The sequence below is a fragment of the Corapipo altera genome, unplaced genomic scaffold (genome assembly GCF_003945725.1).
Source record: "Corapipo altera isolate COAL_440 unplaced genomic scaffold, ASM394572v1 64, whole genome shotgun sequence".
NCBI classification, from domain to species: Eukaryota; Metazoa; Chordata; class Aves; order Passeriformes; family Pipridae; genus Corapipo; species Corapipo altera.
Window position 1 is genome coordinate 6,125,827 of NW_020884893.1, and position 20,839 is coordinate 6,146,665.

General features: G+C 43.9%; 2 protein-coding genes across 8 annotated transcripts in view; one reads left to right on the forward strand and one right to left on the reverse strand.

Annotated features, from left to right (window-relative positions):
• The window catches only part of PHACTR3 (phosphatase and actin regulator 3), a 100,557-nt gene extending 80,301 nt beyond the window's left edge, over positions 1-20,256 (forward strand). For both annotated transcript variants that reach the window (XM_027645809.1, XM_027645810.1), the window contains exons 9-13: positions 11,422-11,477; positions 15,758-15,819; positions 16,649-16,789; positions 18,088-18,164; positions 19,656-20,256. In XM_027645809.1, the coding sequence (XP_027501610.1) occupies positions 11,422-11,477; positions 15,758-15,819; positions 16,649-16,789; positions 18,088-18,164; positions 19,656-19,671 (352 nt within the window). In that variant the 3' untranslated portion in view covers positions 19,672-20,256. The remainder of the gene's footprint in view (positions 1-11,421; positions 11,478-15,757; positions 15,820-16,648; positions 16,790-18,087; positions 18,165-19,655) is intronic.
• The window catches only part of SYCP2 (synaptonemal complex protein 2), a 26,428-nt gene continuing 24,816 nt past the window's right edge, over positions 19,228-20,839 (reverse strand). For all 6 annotated transcript variants that reach the window (XR_003528095.1, XR_003528098.1, XR_003528097.1 and 3 more), the window contains one exon: positions 19,228-20,828. The gene's annotated coding sequence lies outside the window, so the exon portion shown is untranslated. The remainder of the gene's footprint in view (positions 20,829-20,839) is intronic.

The window sequence follows — 20,839 nt, forward strand, 5'->3', positions numbered from 1 at the left end:
TAATACGTCATTAATTTCTCAGAAATCATGTTTAAAATAATAATTAAAAAAAAGCCAGGCTCTCCCAGCAGTGTCTGCAGAGAGCAGCTGGCCTGGTGCAAAGAGCTCAGGCTAATTTGTGGGTGTCTGCAAAAGCCATATTCTGGCCAGGCTGCACTGCACCCTGTTATAATGATCACTGGGAGTGGCTACAGCACTTCCAAATACCACCCAACTGGGGTAAAATCCTCCTTCTCAAGGAAAGGTTAAACAAACCAGGGCTAATGGAGTAAGGAAAGTTATACTTATAGGCATCATGCAATTAAGCTTAAGGAAATCCCTTTAGCAGAAAATGATAACTGGGAATAGCAGGCATGTGGGAATGGCACGCTCAGGTGGACAGGGGTGATGAGAGCAGGAAGCTCAGGGTCAGCAGGACTTTGGGTGGACCAGGGGCCCAGCTCTCAAATGCTGTGACTCACTGTGCATCAACTGTAATAAAAAACATGCTCCAAAAGCCTAGAAAAGCAGGGTATGATGGAGAGTGTTTGCACAGTTAAGGCCTCTTCCAGCTCTGAGAGGGCACTGGCAGCTCACCCCACTCTGCTGAGCTCACCCCATCCCAGCAGTCACTCCACAGGCAGGGAACAGCTCTGAGGAGACACGGAGGTGGGAAAACAGAACCAGAACACAGAGAACTCACAAATGTTTTCCTCACAGCCTTGTGCTTTGACAGTAAGAGACAGTGCATGTTGTACCATAACAAATCATAGCTGTACTGTCAAGAATAAATGCTCAGGTCAATAGGGAATGTTACATAATTAAATTCTTACATATTATTCAATTGAAGAATCCAGGTTTCAAAAGCTCAGAATATTCTGTTCTGCCTGAAATTTGCCAGCAAATTCTGTTTGGATTTACATGGCCATGAGTAAAAACAGGATCCTAAACAAAGCTAAGGAGGGTCCCAAAAAGCTTTGGGGAAGAGCAGACAGAAAATGAGGATGACATTTTAAAATTCAAGTCCTCTCTGCATTTCCCTGTAAGTTAGCCTGTCTGCAATGCTCAATGTCACACACGGTGGCATCAAGTGACAAGTCATACTACTCACCCAGTCCAATTTAAAAACAAAGGAAAGCAGAATTACTGAAATACCATTTGCAGAGGGAAGTGAATAAAAATCCCCAGAGGGTCTGCAAATCTGGTTTTCCAGACAAGACACTTTGCCACACTTTCCTATTCTGTACCACAGAGATAACCACATAGACCAGCCTTACAGAGCACTGGGAGAGCTGCTGGGGAAAAGAGTACAAACCAGGTGATTGTTGAGACCAGGGGACTCACACTTTACAAAGTGTTTGGGTTGCTTTGAGCTGTCAGTGGAATTTCTCATAACGGGAACACTTTGCATTGAAAATCAAGACACTCTCAAGAGAAATTCTGAGAAAAAGCAAAATATTAAAATCAAATAAATGGCAATGCAGTAAAGAAGCAGGGTTCAGAGCCTGCTGTGGGCAAAGGCTGTGTGTGGCTCTGGCCAGCCAAGGCTAATGACAGTGTAAGGGCAGGCTGTTGGTCCAACTCTGTCCTGAAAAACACTGGGCCAATAATAGCGTGCACGAGACAGACAAAAAATAGTGCAACAGATGGTGGAATGCTGTCTGAAGGCAGGGATATCCCATCCTTTTGGAGATGCTGTGTGGGTGAGTGACAGGCGAGAACTAGAAAGTACTTGCCTTGCCAGGGGGGATGTTCCCAGAGAGATTCCTGCCATTGGGAGCAGGTGTGCAGCTCTCTGTCCCAGCAGCATTTGCAACTTTAGGAATCCCCATAATTTAGGTTTTTTTCTTTAGGGATTACATAAAGTGCTTGGAAAGTACTGCATCTTCCCTGATTTACTTCAGTAATTAAGAACACCATCCCTTGGCATGAAGACTGACATTACAAGGGGTTTGAAAGTGCCCCAGGATGTCCATCCCTGCCAGGGCTCAGAGCTCCTGGGTCAGTAGGTTCACACAGCTTGAGGCCCCCAGCTCCAGGGGAAATCCTTGCTGCTGCTTTATGCAACACCTTGCAGTGGCAAATACACCTGCAGACGTTTATTTGTCACTGCACAGACTTTGCAGATTGCCAAAGGGTTCTTTATGTACTACTGCAGCTTACAGGGAACAGAACTCCCACTGCATGGGGAATTCTCAGCAGCTCAGTATCCATGGTGAGAGTGGCCATTCCCAAACCATTCTGCATTAAATGAGGGGGAGGAAGAGGACTGACACACACTCTACAGAGACAGGCTGACAGGCCACACATGCCAAGATTTCTTTGTCTGCTCTCTGCAAATCCAGCTGTGGTTTCTTCCAGTGACCCAAATCCCACAGCTGCACATTGCAGTGGCATCTGTTGGTAGGGGCAACTGTTTATAGGTTAAATGGACAGTATTGCAGGATCTTACTGCTGGCTCTGCAGCAGTGAGCATCCAGCTGAATCCAGGACATTTTGGGGCACTTCCATCCATATACTGTATGTATTTCATGCACTCTGGAACACAGCTAGTGCTACAGTCCAAACTGACATGTCTTTCTGTCATCCTGCCCCTGTTCCCTCGCCCTGCAGTGGCTGGCATTGCATTCCTGGCTGCCTGGGAAGTTGAGTCACCTGCCCTCAGACACTTAATTTCTTATGGGCTCAAGAGTGGCTGGCAAACCAGTCTCAGCCTCTCTGGAAGCACAAACATTATATTAGGCATCATTTCTTTGATATAAAGTTAAAACTTAACTTCCTTTTTCTTTTTTTTTTTTTTTTTGGTACATATCATTACCCAGCAAGCAGCCAGGAGCATGGAACTGTTTCAGTAGGAGATGGGAAAGTTTCAGGACAGTGACAGTCCCCACCACTGAGCTGAGATTTGTTTCTGGTCTACTGATGATTCACTTGCAGACTCCCTACTGCTGCTCAAGCAGTTGCTATCAAAGTTGATATTGGTATCACTTCAGCAGTGGCAGATGTCTTTATTTAAAATAATATAATGTTAATACATACATAGTGGGATAGAACTAATACCCTGGGATTTATATGATTCATTTTATTTGCCTGTCCTGAAGCATCAAACCCACAATGTTCTCAATTTGCCCAAACTTGAGATATGTAGCATTGTTTTTTTCCTCTTTCATTCTGTGGGAACACAGGGCTCCAGAGTTGTACTCTTGTTTCAGAGAGGGAAAAACACCCCAACAAACCAGAAAGAAAACCTATTGCCTTCCAATGAAATATTATTAACCATTTTCAGTGACCTGCACAGTGTGACCCAGGTCACAACCACCATGTGGTTTCCATTGGAACACTCTTCAATATGCATTTTAGTACAGAGCCCTGAGCCCTGATCAGCCTTCAGCAGAGGAGGGGCACTGGGAAGCTGCAGCACTTGCACTGTTATTTGAAGAGCTTGTTCTTTGAGCACTCTTTTTTGCTGAGCTATTTTTAGCTTGACTGTATTCCCCAAACCAGCTCTTTGCCCAGCTGCAAGGAAAGCAGAAGTAAGAACAAGCAGTGGTGCTGCTCACACTGACATTGCTACTGAACAAAGCACTCAAACTACAGACTCGGAACATGTCCTCTGGCTGAATAATCAGTTGTACTTTTGTCACCCTAGTGACTAAATATTGTAATTCTATTAGAAACAGGAGAGATCCAGTATGTAGCAGCTCTGCTAAACCACAGAGTGGGGAAGCAGATGGAAGGGAGAGGAGAAAACTCCTGTTCTTTCACATTCACACCCCAATGTCAGAGCATTAGTTCTTGTGTAGTAAATTAAAACCATTCTGTGATGTCCTGCAATGTGCAACAACATCCTCCAGGAGTCCTTATCTGTATGTTGGGAGAGGTATGAAAGCAAAAGGCTCCTGAAGGGGATGGAAGGATGCTCAGCATCTGCACCGAGCTTTGCAGCAGGCCTTTGAACCGAGGCTGGCTCTGCTCCCCAGCTGTGCCTGGCCTTTCTTCCTCACACATTGGGAAAACCAGGGACCCAAAGTTCAAATGCAGCAGGGCTTTCACAGGGGGTGAAAACAGTGATTAGGTAAAGCCTTCTCCATCTGAATCCTCTGCCATAATTAGATCTGGCCCTGTTGGTGCATCTCAGCCCACACAGTGCTTATCACTAAGTAGCACTGTGCAAGAGCAGACCTGTCACAGGGTGTGGGTCGCTCGGGGACGGTGGGTTGTGATACAAGGGTCACGCTGGGCAAGTATGTGGGTTTGATTCCAACTGAAATCTGAACTCCTCATTGCAGGCCTTATATCACAGAAATTATAATGATGGACAACTGTAATTGCCTGGGAGACGAGAGACAACATAATTAACTGAACTCATGCTGATTCGCAGCCTTGAAAATGCAGACAGAACTAAAGGCCAAACAAATAAGTAACATATGTAATTAAGGCAACATATACAGCCCCTGTGTTTATCCACAGTTTTCTTATTTGGATGCAAAAAATAGTTCATGAAGGAACATAGACACAAATATTGGGCAATTTTAAAGCATGCAACTCACAGTGTCTACCATACCAACTCACCCTTTTCATACTGCTCTGAGCTCCATCACAGAATGGCACCAACTACTCTTAGGATGATACTCTTAGATGCTCCAAGGGCTGGAGCACCTCTGCTATGGAAACAGGCTGAGAAAGTTGGGGATGTTCAGCCTGGGGAAGAGAAGGCTCTGGGGAAACATTATTCTGACCTACCAGTACTTAAAGGGAGCTTATAAAAAAAGGAGAACAACCTTTTACACGGTCAGAGAGTAATTGTTCAAAGGGGAACAGTTTTAAACCGAAGGAAGATTGGGTTAGATTAGATATAAGAATGAGGATTTTTACAGTGAAGTGGTAAAACAATGGAACAAGTTACTCAGAGAGATGGTGGATGTCCCATCCCTGGAAACATTCAAAGTCAGGCTGGACAGGGCTCTGAGTAACCTGATCTATTTGAAGATGTCCCTATTCATTATAGGGGGGTTGAACTAGATGAATCTTTAAAGTTCCCTGCCAACTCAAACTATTGTATGATTTTCCTCTTATGGCAAATGCTGGCACATCACTGAGCTCATGCCAGAACTACCTTGGGGTGAAAACAAGTTGTGTCTCAGTGTCTGCCTTCTAATTTTGTACAGACAGTAAAAGAGAAGTCCCTCCCACCATGGATTTACTACTACCCATAATTGTACATTGCCAGCAGTTCTGCACTGCCACAGTGCAGCGCGTGGGTGACTCAAAGCCCTGGCACACATCCTCTTCACAGCTACTTATAGGCGGGATGAAAATAAACTGCTTGATGAATTGAACATGATGTTCTGGTAACAGAGATGCCAATTTAAGAGGCAGAGCCTTGGCCTCCTGATGGGCAGCAGACACAAGCAGCTTTATGAGAAGCAAGCACAGGGCACTCCCATTTCTCCTCCCTTTGGCTGGACTGGAGCTCTCCCGTGAGAGGGATCCTCCCCACCACCTCCCTTCCCAACTCGGCTGCAAAACCACCTGACACAAAGACAATCAATGCAATTGCCTCTGGCTACAGCTCATTTACTGATGGCTGGATTGATTGCTCACTTGTCAGCCCAGGGTCCACAGGCACATGCACGTGTCCAAGTCTCCCAGTTCACTGCTCCCTTTGGAGAAGATTATTGGAATCACATGGATCTAACTAGGAGCAGCAACAGGATTCCAAAGTATGTCTTTTGGCTTCAGCGACAAATCCGAAAGAAATTCAGTTTTGTGACAGTCATACATCCAGATACTGTGCAACAGATATTGTGCAAAAATATTTTTGGGCAACAGAGGAACATATTTTGGGGACAGACAAGAAACCACACAAACCAAGAACCTGAGCTGCTTTTCACTGGATTCCGCTGAATGTTTGCTAGGCAGGGGAGTGTAAACCTGTAAGAAGAGCTAGAAAAGAAGGACTGTCTGAGGTGTGGCAAGTCAGCATAGCCCCATATGCACACTGGTGGGCTGTACCTCATCAGCTATTCTGTGCCCATAATTGCAAGCCCACAGCTTGCTGTGGCTTTGCTGGGATGCAATTCTAACACGGACAAGGCAGATACTGCTGAGGGTCACTGAGGACAGAGAACTTGGCAGTGTCTCCTGTTCATAGGACATATTGATGCATTGCCCATCTGACAGCAGACCCTGATACATACAAATTCACAGACTGCTGAGGATTCAGTCACCTGTAACAGTCCAATATTGTCAACCTTGGTGTAATGCTGGTCCTATTCCCTTAAATGTGAAGGAGTCAATCTGGCTGTGTGAAGTAAATATTGATCTACTGATCAGCAGTCCCAGGCACATGTGCTCACATTGGGCTCACAGACATGTGACCTTGCTCCAGAGGGGACGAGCAGTTTGTGGTTTTCCCCTTGACTCTGATGCCAGCACATGTCAAACACGATTGTTAGCGGGACCTCCCACTGGACTCTCGTGGTGAAGGGCTGCAGCCCACTCCACCAAACCTCCTACACATGGGGCTGGTAGGGCAGCACTCTCCTGCTCTCCCCCTGGGCAGCCTGTTTTGCTGCAATTATACACCACGCGTGTTCATCAAGGGGAACAGCCAGACAAGGTGGATTTACTGCCCCTCGGGGAGCCAGCGTGGAGCCCTCACCGACGTCACAGGGCTCCCATGTGCACATTGCACGGAGAAAACAAACACCTCGAGGCCATGTGCAAACTGCCAGCACCGGAGGTGCTTTGAGACCCACAGTGCACATGGCTGTACCTGTAGGGTGTTCTTGGGGCCAAGGAGGTGACTGAGCTACACCTGCACTGACCTGCTCCTCTCACCCACAGGAGTAACAGTGGAGAGGATATGGGAGCAAGGAAAGTCTTTGGCTTCTGAGATAGCAATATACACATGTATCCAGTTGTCTTTCTGGCCTCAAATTCCTCGAGAAAACATTCTAAAGGTGGACTGAAAATACACCCAGGACACTCTGCAAGGTTAAACAGCTGAAGAACACTTGGTGCTTGGAGGTTTTTGCTTGCTTTGCACAAAACAACAATAACGCAGAACCTTTGTAACCTTTCTGACCTTAAGAACTAGCTGCACATGTAGTGCTGTATGCCCATCCCCTTCTATCCCCACGCTCTTATGGTGGCTACTTTAGCATTATGAGGAAGTATTCAGATTGTGGTGTCTATCCAAACTTGGAGCATCACTGACACATGTACAGCAAATTCTGAACTGTGTCCAAACACCATTTACAGAAAAGCAACACTGGTGCCTCCAGTTCTGCCCAGTTTCCCCAAGGCAGCTGCAGTTGCCTCTGAGGAGCTGCCAGTTCAGCTCCACTTACTGCTGCTCTTGGCATCCCTCGCCTTAAGCTAACAAGGAAGCAAATTCCTGGACTGGATACTCTTAACATGAGACCACAGCAATACCAGTGACACTGTGGGAGATCTGAACAGAGGTAGGACTTTCCTGTGTGTTACTTGAGAGCTTTCAAGAAAGTTTCAAGACCTCCCCAACAACGGCTGGCCCTGCAGAGATACACAGAAGGAGTACTCCTGCCTCAGCAGGCAGTACTAAAATACTCAAACCTAGATTTTAATAACATCCAGGAACACAACAGCATTAATTCGACGTTTTTCCCAGAAGCAAGAAATAAGTATCTAAATTAACTGAAAGGAAATCATTACTATGACACAACAGGAGTGGTGGACTATGTGAGTCCTCCCCGTGGAGCTTACAGTCACCTCACTGAGGTGAGTCCATGTGGGGCTGCGAGTCCCTGAGTGAAAAAAACAACAGAAATGGAAAGCATGAGACTTAGCCAGCTATGGCCACGTCTGTGTTGCAGCAGTGCTGGAGCCTTGTGCCCACCTCAGACCTTCTGATGGTTCCTACAGAGCTGCCAAACAGCACCACAGCCAGTCTGAGAGCACAATGAGCCCTGCAACCACCCACACTCAGGTGCAAGGACTTTACTGGACCCACAGGAAATGAGCCAGGACTCTGATTGAAAATGGCCTGCACCTGTCTGATACAAACCCCTCTCTTTGCAAAGCCTGTGGAGACCATCCAGAGTCACAGAGGGGTCAGTTTTTAGCCTTCACAAAGGCTCCATCATGGCAGGTGCCTGCTCCACACTCTGGCTCCTGTGCTCTGGTGATAACTGTTATTCAGCTGGAGTTTCTTTTCATCGAGCAGGATTTGAGCATCCCCTCTCCAGCCCCTCAGCCTCTCAGTGCCTGGTTCCTGGCCTGCGCTCCCCGGCCATGGCGTGAGGGGAGCCGGCAGCCATTTTACCTGGCCAGGTGTCCCTGAGGTTTCCAAGGCCACGGTGCTGGCTGTTTGCAGGGATGGACCGTCCCTTCCAGGGAAACACGTCCAGCTCAGTGTGCAGGGTGTGTTTCTGGTTCTACCGGAGGCAGGATTTCACATTGTAACTGCTTTGGAGAAAATATGGAATAAATATCCAAAGTAGAGCACTTGTTGCTCGGAGCCCCACAGTGCCCGGAGAACAGCTCACCTGAGCAGAAACACAAACTTATCTGAAACGGTTTCTTACGTTAAAGCTCCTTTCAGGAGGGATGTGCATTTTTGACAGGGATTCCCCCTGCTCTGCTGAGCCTCTGCCCTGCCAGGAGCCCTCAGGATCGTGTTTATTTTCTCACTCTGAGCCTGGCTGCAGGCTGGTTCTGAGGGAAGTCAGCGGTGTCAGGGGGCCTGAGTCCCCTTCTGAGGAAACAAAGTGCGGCTTAGGGGGTGAAGTCCCCTCCTCTATCCTCCCAGACCATCAGAGCAGTTCAGGCAGGACGAGCTCCACTCACACCCACAGCAGCCACACGTTTCTTGCTCTGAGGGACGACCAGTCAAGGCAGTGAGTTCACTCTACAAGCAGCCACGCTCCTGCCGGGTGCAGGAAAGCCCCTGCAGAAAGGGTCTCTTGTGCCCTGATTCCCTCCAGCACAGCTCAGGGAGGATATGTGTGTGTCCCCCGGGCTGTGCTCGCAGCCACTGCCCCCTGTTCCAGCCCTTGGTGGAGCATCTGGTGTCCTTCACCTTCACCAACTCCCTCATTTCCCCTTCACCCCAAGCCCAGCCACTCCACAGCAGCTGAGAACAGAAGTGAAAGTTTTGTCTGGGCAGAGAGAGGCTTCTCCTGAACAGAAAAAATAACACATAGACACAAAATGTCCCTGTGCTTTGGTAGCAACAGTGTCAGTGGGTTTTTGCCACTTCTCATTTGATCATGACTCTTGCTCTATTTGGTGTTTTCACTCCATCCCCAGTTTCCTGAAATCCTGTTAGAATTTTATTTTGAAGCAAAGTCCACGTCCAGTTTTGTGACTGTGACACAAAGTTTGGAAGCGTGGTCCATAGCTCTGAAAAACTCAGGAAAAAACCTGTAATGCCCCCATGTACACATGCCCCCATGTACATATGTCTGCACCTTTTCCTTCTGCTGTGGGTAAAGCGGAGGGTATGCACAGAAATATGGGCACTTAGTTTGTATTTATCACAGCCAAAAGTGGACACAGGGTTTTAAATAATCAACCATTGTACATATTATAACTATATATATATATATATATATATATATATATAAATACAGAGCATTCGTATATATTTGCATTCTCATACTGCTTTAATCACTTCTGTTAGGCTTTTAATCCCTCAGTGTACAAGACGCTTCTGGAATCTAATGTACAGATTCAGGAGAATCTATCAATCTTGCATGACAGAGCTGTAATTAAGAATGGTTAAGTGAGAGGCGTGTGAGCAGCAGGTTGGGTAGACCTTTCGTTTGCAGACAAGCTCTCAGAGTAAGTTATTCTTCCCTGATTTATATTATAAAATGCACTTTAATCTGTTTCAAACAAAACCTATTCAGAGTTGTGTCATTTCTGAGACATACAGGCAAATGAGTGAGGATGGAGGAGTCCAAGGGTAACAGGAACTAAAAATACATGTTTAATTCTTTACTAGGGCATTTCAGCGTAATTCCCGTTTGGATTATTGCAGCTTCTGCTGGTGGAATATCTGGCTTATTACTCAACAGAACCCAGAGGCTGAGGGAAGAGGTTTGGGGGATACAGAGTGTTACATAGAAAAAATGAGAGTCGGGCTGTAGGTGTTTCCTAAGTACAAAAGTTCATGTAATCTAAGTTTTCTGTGGGAATCTGGTGTAGTAGTTGTGGTACCTTCCTGTTGCCAAAGATGAGAGTTTTTCCAGTGATCTCAGGGAAATTAATTAAAAAAGGGTAAGGATTTGTTGGTCTGATAACACAGGACTACGGAGTTGATTTTAAAGATATATTGGGTAAGGCTTACAAAACAAGGAGAAAGTGGAATCAGTTACTCTTACCAGTTCTTTTATGGTCTATTAACAGTTACTTCATTTTTCCATCTCTTGTGTGTTTGATAAGATGTAGATCTTGTTACAGCATGACTTTATAATCATTCATTCATTTCCCATGCACAGTAGAGGAATAACTGCCGCAGCAGTTTGCAGTGTGGTCCCTGCTCTGAGTGTTTCTTTGTCTCTGTAACTTCATCTCTGGCTTGGCAACATCTGCTGAGAGCAGGCAGTGAGAATCCTTAACGCTGCCAGAACACAGCCCAGAGAGCATCCAAAACTCTTCCCTGTCTGCTGGCTGGATTATTCCATGAAAGCCAGCAGATGCAGCCTGTGTGTGTGCCTGCCTAGGGGAGGGTCCCTGTACCTGAGATCCTCTGCAGATATGAGCAGTGTCTCGTGGGGAACTCTCATTTAGTATGCGGAATAAAATCACTGTGGCACCGATCATATGATCTGAAGACTCAATCCTGAGGCAGCACTACTGAAAAGGGGAGGTGAAACCAAGACATTCTGTTCAGACAGCGTGAGGCTGCGAGCAGCACACGAGCTGCATCCAGCAGGCAGAGCAGAGCAGAGCTGCTGGACTGGGCTGGGCAACGTGTGCTCGGGAAACCACAGGAAAGCTTCATTTCTGGCCAGTCTGCATTTTGTCAGGGTGCACCACTGGTGTTACTGGAGCAAAGGAAATTCGCTGCTCCACGTGATTAAAGGGAAAGGCAGTGAGAGCTACAGAAAATCACCGTGAAACTCCTTTGATAACCACCTTGAACACCCCCTCGGGAGTGAATTCTACCCTTGGAGAGAACTGGTTCCAACTGACTGTCTGGAAAGTGGGATGGAAAGGATGCACGTTCTGAGGAAGCCTTTCACTGGCAGCAGAGCAAACTAGAGGAGAACTTTCACCTGCATTGCTGGCATTTGGGAAAAATAATACAAGAAAGAATTCTGCTGCCAGCATTCTTTTTTTAGTTTCTTCCTCACTAGTCCTAGAGGGAGATTTTGTAGTTCCCTCCAGAATCCTGCAGACTTTCCAAAGAACAGGCATGGTACAAAATGTGATTTTGGTGTTTTTCCGCAGGCGACTCAGCCAAAGACCCGCTGTTGAGGAGCTGGAAAGGAGGAATATCCTTAAACGTGAGTATTTTTTTCCCCTAAACTATTTTATATGTGTTTGTTGAAACCTGTGATTGCATTTCCAGAACCTATTATTTTTAAATAGACGAATTCATTCACTGAGATTATTTTCTGAACCTAAAAGTTTTAATTTTTCACAAAGACATGCAATTTAGGACAGAGAAGAACTGTTCAGATTCAGGCTTTCGAAAATAATTTTCATTCTGATTACCCTGTTATGGCTGTCCAAGAGGGGAATACAATTCCCTCAGTGCCATGAGAATGGGAGTGACATTTCTCAAGACATGGATTGTTAAGGCAAACCACACATGGAGGCTGCAGTGGAAGGGGGAACATCCTTACAGAGGGGTGGTTCTCCTAAAATACATTTGTTATGCCACTGGAGATCTTCCCAAAGACAAGTCAAAGATCATTCTGAGATGTCAGAGTTATCAGAGGGACAGTCCCAGGGCTGTTACAGATGCTGCCACAGGGGAGTGTTCTCAGCATCTCTCAAATTCTCAAGGCAAAACTTGCAACTCTTTTCCTAAAGGTTGGTGTTCTGAGCAGGGGATCAAACAAGTGAGGAACATAAACCCTTTCCTTACTGGGAACCTTCTAAGCTAGGGGAAGGTGAGAGGGAGATTTGAAATTGTCTCAGACATAAGAGAGGGGGAATCTATCTGCTTAAAGAAAAGTTTATTGCTTCTTTTATTTTCATGGTCTAGTTAGTGTTGAAAGACAGAACCCAGAATAACATGAACTATAATTTCTCACTAAACAAGCATAAATTTGTCATACAAGCAATGCTGCCTATGCAATTTAATTTATATTTAATCACAGGCTTGTAATTTGCTACTAAAAACGTTACCTACATTGAGTTACCTAAAATTTAATGTCTCAGAACTTAGTGGTTTCTAAAAAAAACCCCTTGTGCTCTTGCCATGGAAGTTACCGGGATTTCATTTCAGTTTTAACACAAAGAAATTCCATAGCCAACTTATATTTACCAGTATTTTCTGTAGTGTTCCAATGCACAGATCACACCCAGTAAAATTAACTGTATTTACCATGTGCATAGCTCCATGAGAAAAGGATACCCCCCTTGAAATGTGAGGGATGAATTTGGCCAACTTCACCTGTCATCCACAACAAGAGGCAAGAAAAAGCAGTAACCCAAGATTCTGAAATAGGTTGGGCCAGATTTTCAAGAGTCAATAACCAAGATCTCTGAAAATCTGTTTCTTGGAGTTTTTTCCTGGCTAAGGAAGAGCTGATCTCTACTGAAAAATCTGTTCTTTTATGTTTACTTTTTGAAGTGTGCTGGTTACATCCTTAATCTGGGTTAAACTGACCAGCCTCAATAATAAAAAAGTTTGAATACATTCATATAATGAGCTTAGAGAGAGATAAAGCAGAAAGAAGATAAAGCAGAATTAAAGATAGTTCCTGAATTCCAGCTAAACATACTGGGCTGGATTTGTATCTTATTTAAAGAGCTTCCAGCATGGAGCAAATTTATTGACTTCTGTTGAGTTGCTCAGGCTTTATACAGGTTCAGCTGAGATCAGAACCACTTCCATTTTATTTACCTCTGCCATTATACAAAAAGCTGAGTATCCTGTGAAGAGCTACAGTCACCACAGAGCTGTGCCAGGTATAAACTGCTGGACAGGTGCAACAACTCTGCTCTCGGTTTTGAGTGAACTCAGAACTTAGCAAAGCCTCCTTTTATTAATAGAAATTTTTGTTATGGACTTTAAAATAGCTTTTAAAATAGACTTCAATAGCCTTCTTATGGATTTTATAAAACCCCTCCATGGATTGGGTGTGACATGCAAAGCTGTAGAGTACAGATGCCCTTCAGTGAAATCACCACAACCTCCTCCAGGTACCAAGGGTTGCACGGCTTCAAACTCTGAGTTTCCCAACCCCTTGGATGTTCATAGTTTATACTGCTGACAGAAGCAATGCTACCCTCAAAGCTCTCTTAAGGACCTACAAGTCACATTAGTACAACTCTGGCAAAAAGAGAAGCATATTGCACAAGCCTAAGTGCAACTCCTGTTATTTTAAAGCGAATCTCAGCAAGATTTCAAAAAGTGATTTCTTATCTCCCTTAGGGAGATGTTTCTGAGATTAACACATAAAAAGCAAACTGAAAGCCAACACTTTCTTATAATTATGTTCATCTTCCAAGTCCTTTATCTATAGAAACACTGCTGGTTTCCCACCAAGCATGAAAAGCTTGAACTAAAATCACAACCCAGGTGTCAGATGTGTCCTCTGTCCTCAACAAAGAGCTGAATTTCACATTCATCTCTTGAACCACTGTGTACAAGTCTTATTTCATTCTTAGCTCAAGCAATTGTTTTAGTGTCGTGCAGAGCTGAGGGTTCCCTGAAGAACTGGCAGAGCAGCAGAATGAATTATAGCACTGCCCAGGCCCCCTCAGGATTGGGAGCATCTCTGCTGAGACTTATAAACCCAGCCCTCAGTAATGAATGGATCTGTGTGGGCAGAGTGATGGGGGTGGGAAAAGCCTCTCTGGATTGTCTCAGTAATAATGCCTGAGTTCTAAAATGCCCTTGCCAGCATTTCCTATCAAATCTTCCTTTTTTTTTTTTTTTTTTTTTTTTGTGAAAGGACTATTTCTTTTATTTCTCAGAGCTGGGAATAAGCACTGAACCCGAGTGAATGTCAAATAGAAATGGGTCACTGCACGTTGAGTATACTTGGAAAAGCATTTTTTTAACAGAAATGTGTATTTTTGGCTTTCCTTTAGGAATTAGAATCATTGAATCACGGAATGGATTGGTTGGAAGGACCTTAAAGTTCATTTTGTTCCATGCCCTGCCATGGGCAGGAACACCTTCCACTGTCCCAGGTTGCTCCAAGCCCTGTCCAGTCTGGCCTTGGACAATTCCAGGGATCCAGAGGCAGCCACAGCTCCTCTGGGCAATTCTCTCACTGCAAATCATACCACATCTTAGAAAGGCACCATGCCATGGGAAATTCTCTTTTTTTAATAAAAAATACATATAGAGAGATCTACTCTAAAAGGGGTGAATTAAAGCTGAATGAATAACCTCTTGCAGGTATCTCTACATCTAAGAATACCCTCTGCTTTTTAAAGCTTGTTCTCTTTTTAAACATTCCCCACTGAAATAGCTGCTCATCCCTGACACAGCACTAATTTTAGCTGACCTGTTCTCTTTACATTTCGTGCCTTGCCACTGAACTGCAATAAAGCACATTACAGCATTTTAAATTCTCTGATTTACATTTCTACTACAGCCAGTTGTAGCTCTGCACTACTATGTTACTTTAAATAGATACTTATGATTGCATTTCAGTGTAGTCTAACGAGCATAAAAATCAGGGAGAACACTTCATTATTAAAAATAGCTTTTTGGAAGCTCAGCTGCACTGTTGGTGGTTTTTTGAGGCACGTTAGAAATCACATGTGTGTTTAACACTGGAAATATCTAAAGCAAGTGGTGTAATAAGCTTCACAGGAGCATCCGGAGAATCCCACAATGGTTAAACCTTTCTCTGCAGCTTTGTTCAGGTCATGGGCTCACTCCTGATTTAGTAACAGATAGTACTGGAAATAGAAACGCCATTAACTTGTTTCCTAAGGCAGGGGATGGATTTCAGCAGTGTTACAGCACTCCAGGCTATTTTTAGAGCCAGTGTGGAGGAGTTCTCACGGCTTGAATGTTAATAGGCACAACACACAAAGCCAGGCTGGCTGGGGTAGGACAGAGCACTGCAAAGGAACCCCCGGAGGATAAAGAGCTTCTCATGGCAGGAGGAGCAGGGAAAGCAAAACGTGCAGGTCACAGCCCAGCACTGCAGCACTGCCACCATGTAGCCTGAGAAAACCAGGAGAGAGGACAGAGCATACTTTCCCTGGAGTTGCTGCAATAAAGGCTCCTCAGCATCCAAGAGCAATGAATGGCTCCAGCAATGCGGAGAGTAAAACATGGTCATTAACCAGCTATGGGATGTTTTGACTTTCCTTCTCAAGTTTATACAAGTGGAGAGTTGGTGTGGCTGCTGTTTCATTAAATCTGCTTGGAGTTGGAGTTCAGAGCACAGGGAACCTGCCCTTGGAAGCAATGCCTTGTCCTCCCAGAGAGGTAGCTCCATGTTCTGATACATGACACAGGGATGAACTGACTTAACACAACCAAGAACCAGCTCCTTGTTTTTCTGTGCTCATTATTGCCTGGAACTTGGGAAAACACCAAATTCCCTCATGAGGAAAGTCATCTTTTTTTTTATATTCTCCGCAGAACGAAATGATCAGACGGAGCAGGAAGAAAGAAGGGAAATCAAACAGAGACTGACAAGAAAGGTAAAAACTTGCAATACCTGCTATTAGCTTGTAGAAATTACCTAACAGAAATTTTAGAAATTAGCAAAGCTACTGTAACATCAACCAGTCATTATTACACAGAACCTCCCTTAATATACAACCTCCTCAGCAGTGTCTCACAGTGTTGAGTAACAGGAATTATAAAAATCCCTACCTTTTCTCAGCTCCATGAGACTTAGTAGAATACTTATGTATAAACCGTAAGTCAGAATATATTGGGTATATATTGCTAGAAAAGGACATTTTCATTCATTGGAGCAGTAGCTGGCAGAGCTGAGTCCCTGCTGAGCCCCAGGTGTGCTCCAGCAGAACATTCCTCTTTGCTTTTGAAGTATTCCCAGAACTAGTTGTTGTTGTTCTGTTCCTGGGAATCCCTACGGGAATTGTAAAGCAAACACGCCGATAACTCGCGAAAGCCAAACTGAAATTCTTACAGTGGATCCAGCCATGAGAATCTCACCCAGACAACCTGCCTCTGCCTGTAGAACACCCCAACAGCATCCAGTGTCATCCAGAGAACTTACCAAATCCACCAGGATTCCTTTACATTTTGCAAGTGCATTTGATTGGTAGCCAGGTTAAAATATTTTCTTTTGTCCATTCTAAAGGCACTGTGCTGCAGCCCATTTAAACCATTACTACTCTGCTAATGGGCCTCCAAATGATTAATATTCCCTGAAATTTCCAAGGGTTGGGTGGTTTTCCCTCCACATAAATGCACACTAAGGTAAGAAGCAGAAAAATCGCATATTTTACTGATACCTTTGTTATTAACCCTGGTTTTATTTTTCAAAATGACTGAATACAGCTTAACCAGAGACCTACAGTCGATGAACTGAGAGACAGAAAAATCCTGATTCGATTCAGTGATTATGTGGAAGTGGCAAAGGCACAGGACTACGACAGGAGAGCAGACAAACCATGGACACGACTCTCAGCAGCAGACAAGGTACTGCCAGAGCTAAAATCACACACAACTGCTTTCTCCTTGCTTTGTCTGGAATGATACATCAAGTTCTGCAATGACATTTAACCACTGGGACATTTAATCTCTGTACAGTTCACCATGATTTTCTATGCTGAGATCACACTGACCAATGCATCCTGTCAGGAAAAATGCTATTGATAAAAATGCCTATTTAGTGCTGGAAGGGCTTCTGCCCAGCCCACCCAAAAAGTGGATATAATCATTGGGCTCCAACTCAAAACCATTTCCAGCCAATATAACATTAACATTTCTTCTCAGACTGGAAGTTTTGTCCCAGACACGCAAATATTCTCTGCTATGTTTCTAAACATGCAAAGATTTCCTCTCCTCTTCCCTATGAATGTTCAAGGAGTCACTTGACCCACATTCTCAGGAGCACAAACACTCAGTTTGTGTCACATACCTGCCACTCACTGATTTCCATCCCAGTCAAACTGTCACATTTAGGTCCTTGAGCAGTAAGAGCAGTTCAGCTCTAGATTCCAGCTGGAAGTGCTGCTGGATAAGCTGGGAGGTTTCAGGGCTGCAGGAAGCAGGAGGAGCAGGGAGCTGAGATGTACTGGCAAAATGGCAAACACAGGACTGTTACTCGTGGTTTTGTTCTGAGATGTGGAGCTCAAACCCTTCAGTCTCCATCCTCAGTAAAAAAAACAAATGGGTTCAGAGGACTCATGGAAAAGGAACAGAGCATTTCTCCTCCAGCAGCTCTTCTCCTGAGCAAAATGGTGAATATTCTATAGTAATCAATAAATAATGATTTTGTATTTTCCTTGTAGGTACTCAGCTTTTGTTAAAATTAGGCTTTTCCTAGTTTCAATTATTGCTAACAAGGCAGGTTCATAAGCAAAACCAAAATGACAGTTCAACTGCATGTGCTGGTGGCTCCCATCGGGGAGTCAGGGTCAGGAGCTGGACTGGAAAAAGGATCAATTGCTTGGCAACTCCTGTTAGTCTTTAATAAATTTTAAGTGGAATCTTATTAAATGTGAGACAATAAGCCCTGGGGTGTTATTCTGTCAGAAGTGCTTCTAGACAGCAGTGGCCCTGTCAGCAATCAATAATGAATGAGAAGGGCTGTGTCACCAATCCATAGAACCTAAATATTCTGTGTCTCTGCCAGCACAGTGGGCTCTGCTATACCCAATACCTGTTATTTCTACTATAGAAAACTGTTCTGCAAGTCTGGCATTTTGCAGTGCTCACAAATATAAAATTACTTTTAATATATAATTCTTTGTTTTTCTATTTTCGATCCCCAGGCAGCAATTCGGAAAGAGCTGAATGAGTACAAAAGCAATGAAATGGAGGTACATGCATCCAGCAAACATTTGACAAGGTCAGTTTTCCTTTTTTACTTCCATTGCCTGCTAAAAACAGTCTCTTGAGTCTTGAATCTGTACATTTTATTCTTACATGATGTGGGAGAAGAATATGCAAAGGGCCCTTTGTTTTAAAAGAAAATGGAAGTATTTCTCTTCCTGTTCAGAATTTGGATTTTCTGATTTTGTTGGGGCTTTTAATAGCATGTACCCAGCAGACCTTCTCCAGAGCATCCCTCAGCCAGCATTCCTTGCACCAAAGATCCAAAAGATAGGACCAAAAATTAAATGTAGGGTAAAATGTACAAAACGAATTTTTTGAAGCAGAAGAACAACTTAATACACCGTATAAAGGTCTCTGAATTAAATGTACTTTAGTCTGCAGCATTATCACAAACACTGCAGCTTGCCTGCTAAGAAATATAAAATTCTACCTGCAGTAACAAACACACCTAATGCCCCTGGGTAATACACTTGTGCTAATTGGATTTGTTCTAATGGATTCAGCCTGGGGATTTCAGGATCCCCTGTCAGGCCACTTGCTCTTGGAAGGAGTTGCAACCCCCCAGAGAACTTCTTGGCAGTCAGGTGAGGACTGGAGCAGGTCAGGAGAGGGAACAAATTTGGAATAGTCACCCTCTGTCACATTCCCAGGCTTATTTCTGAACTCACAATGAATTCCAGCTTAACTGAGCTCAGGCTGGTCAATGAGCAGATGGTCCAGGCAAACACACTTCAGCTGTAAAAGCAATGTACAATGTGATATTTATATAATTCCAGACTGTTCCTGCAATTTAAGGCCCTTTTAACATGACAGAACTCAGTGTTTAGGGCAAAAATCATCACTGCACTGCTGGAATGAAATATGGGAGGGGAAAAGGGGATGGCTCAGTGTCAGTCTGAGAGTGACATCTACATTCTCCAACTGAAGCTACCTGGGGAGTTTAGGCAGATGATAATGATAGATTTGGAAATTTGTTCAGGATACTAGGAATAAACAGGCTTACAATTTATAGTTAGTGCTAAGGCATTTCAAATGACTGGAACTTTAATTGTGTATCTCAGCCTAAAGAACAAGCCTACAGAGCAAGAGAATATTTATTCCAGACTCATAATCACACATTCCACCAACAGTAGCTCCTCAGACTTTATGAAACATCAGATCAACATTGTTAGCTCTTATAAAAGGACAAAATCACCACACAATAAAGAATACTGGCCCCAGTGACAACCTGTGGCTTCATTTGCTAACCTCAAATCAACCCCACACCTGTATTTGCATTTGCACTCCCAAACTGCTGTAACTGGTTAAACTGGGCCCTGAGGATTGTCCCTGCACTACAGTCCTGGCACATGGTGAAAATGAAGACTTAGAGGGGCTGATATTCTTCAACACTGTTACTGTACCTTTAAACAGAACAAATAGTTTTATGGGGTTTTTAAATTTTGTTAATCTAACAGAGAATTGAACTACCTTTTGTTTGATGAATGTCTCTCATGTCTCCCAGATTTCACAGGCCATAGAAATTTTCTTCTGAGAAGAATCTGTCTTTACTTTTTGATATTGCTGCTGAACACGCATCAGGGAATATCTGAGTCTTTCCCTCAAGTTCAGAGCAGGATCCCTTGGTGTTTGTGTGAAGGAAGGACTCTGAGCTGAGGTCTCTGCAGCACTTATGGACAGAGAGCCCAGGGCTGCCCCTCGCTCTGGAGGCAGGAGAGCCACGGCCTGGGATTGGGATGAGCTGCTGACAAAGACTGAAGCAAATCTACTTGGAAGAGCCTCCTACTCTCCTTTCACACTTGTTTGGAACTGTTTTGCAGCCTGTCTTGGAAGAGGAGATGTTGTGCATGTACAGGCTTTACCATTCCAAGGCCTCTGACATAAATGGACATGACACACTGTCATCCAGTATTATGTTGACGAGACATTTTGAACTTGCCACAATTAGTTTGTAAAACACTTCAGTTCATGTTCTAAAAACTAATTTAATGTATTATAATTTCATTCTTTTTTATATAATGTCTAACAGAATCACAGCTGCAAGCATTTTTGATTCCTGTTACTTTTGTTCTTTAATTAAATGACTACTTATTGCAGGAAATGAACATGTTTCCTAAAGCTCTTTTTTTCCCAGGGACAGTTGGGAAGGGAAGAGATTATAATTATTCTGCACCAGACCATTGCACTTCTTCATCAACATGAAGTCTGCAAAAAGAAGATCCCAACTAAGGTTTTTCCATCTCATGGAATAGCAGAACCTGATTGTCATCCTCCACTACCTGAGGCTCTGACCCTCTAAAGAATGACAATTAAGTTCACTGTTATTCTCATTCAAAATCACTAAATTGGACAAGCACAGGTAGAAATGTAACAATGTACTTTGATGTTTGGCAAACAAATGATTTTAATGCTTTCTTGACAGTAAGAAGAAAAAAGTTACTAAGTGCTAATAACAAAGCAGATAGAACTGGCTGAGAAAAATGTAAAGCCAGACATTCTAATAATGCCTGACATGGAGGAGCAGCTGAGAATTTACTCAAATTACTACTAAAAAATAAAACACAGCTGGAAAACACACCTGAGACAAGAACAAAATGGTGAATGAATACACTCCCAAACATTTCTCTGCAAGACTCTTCAGTGCTATAACTTTAGGGAGTCATTCAGTGTTAAAAACCTGAGAAAGGC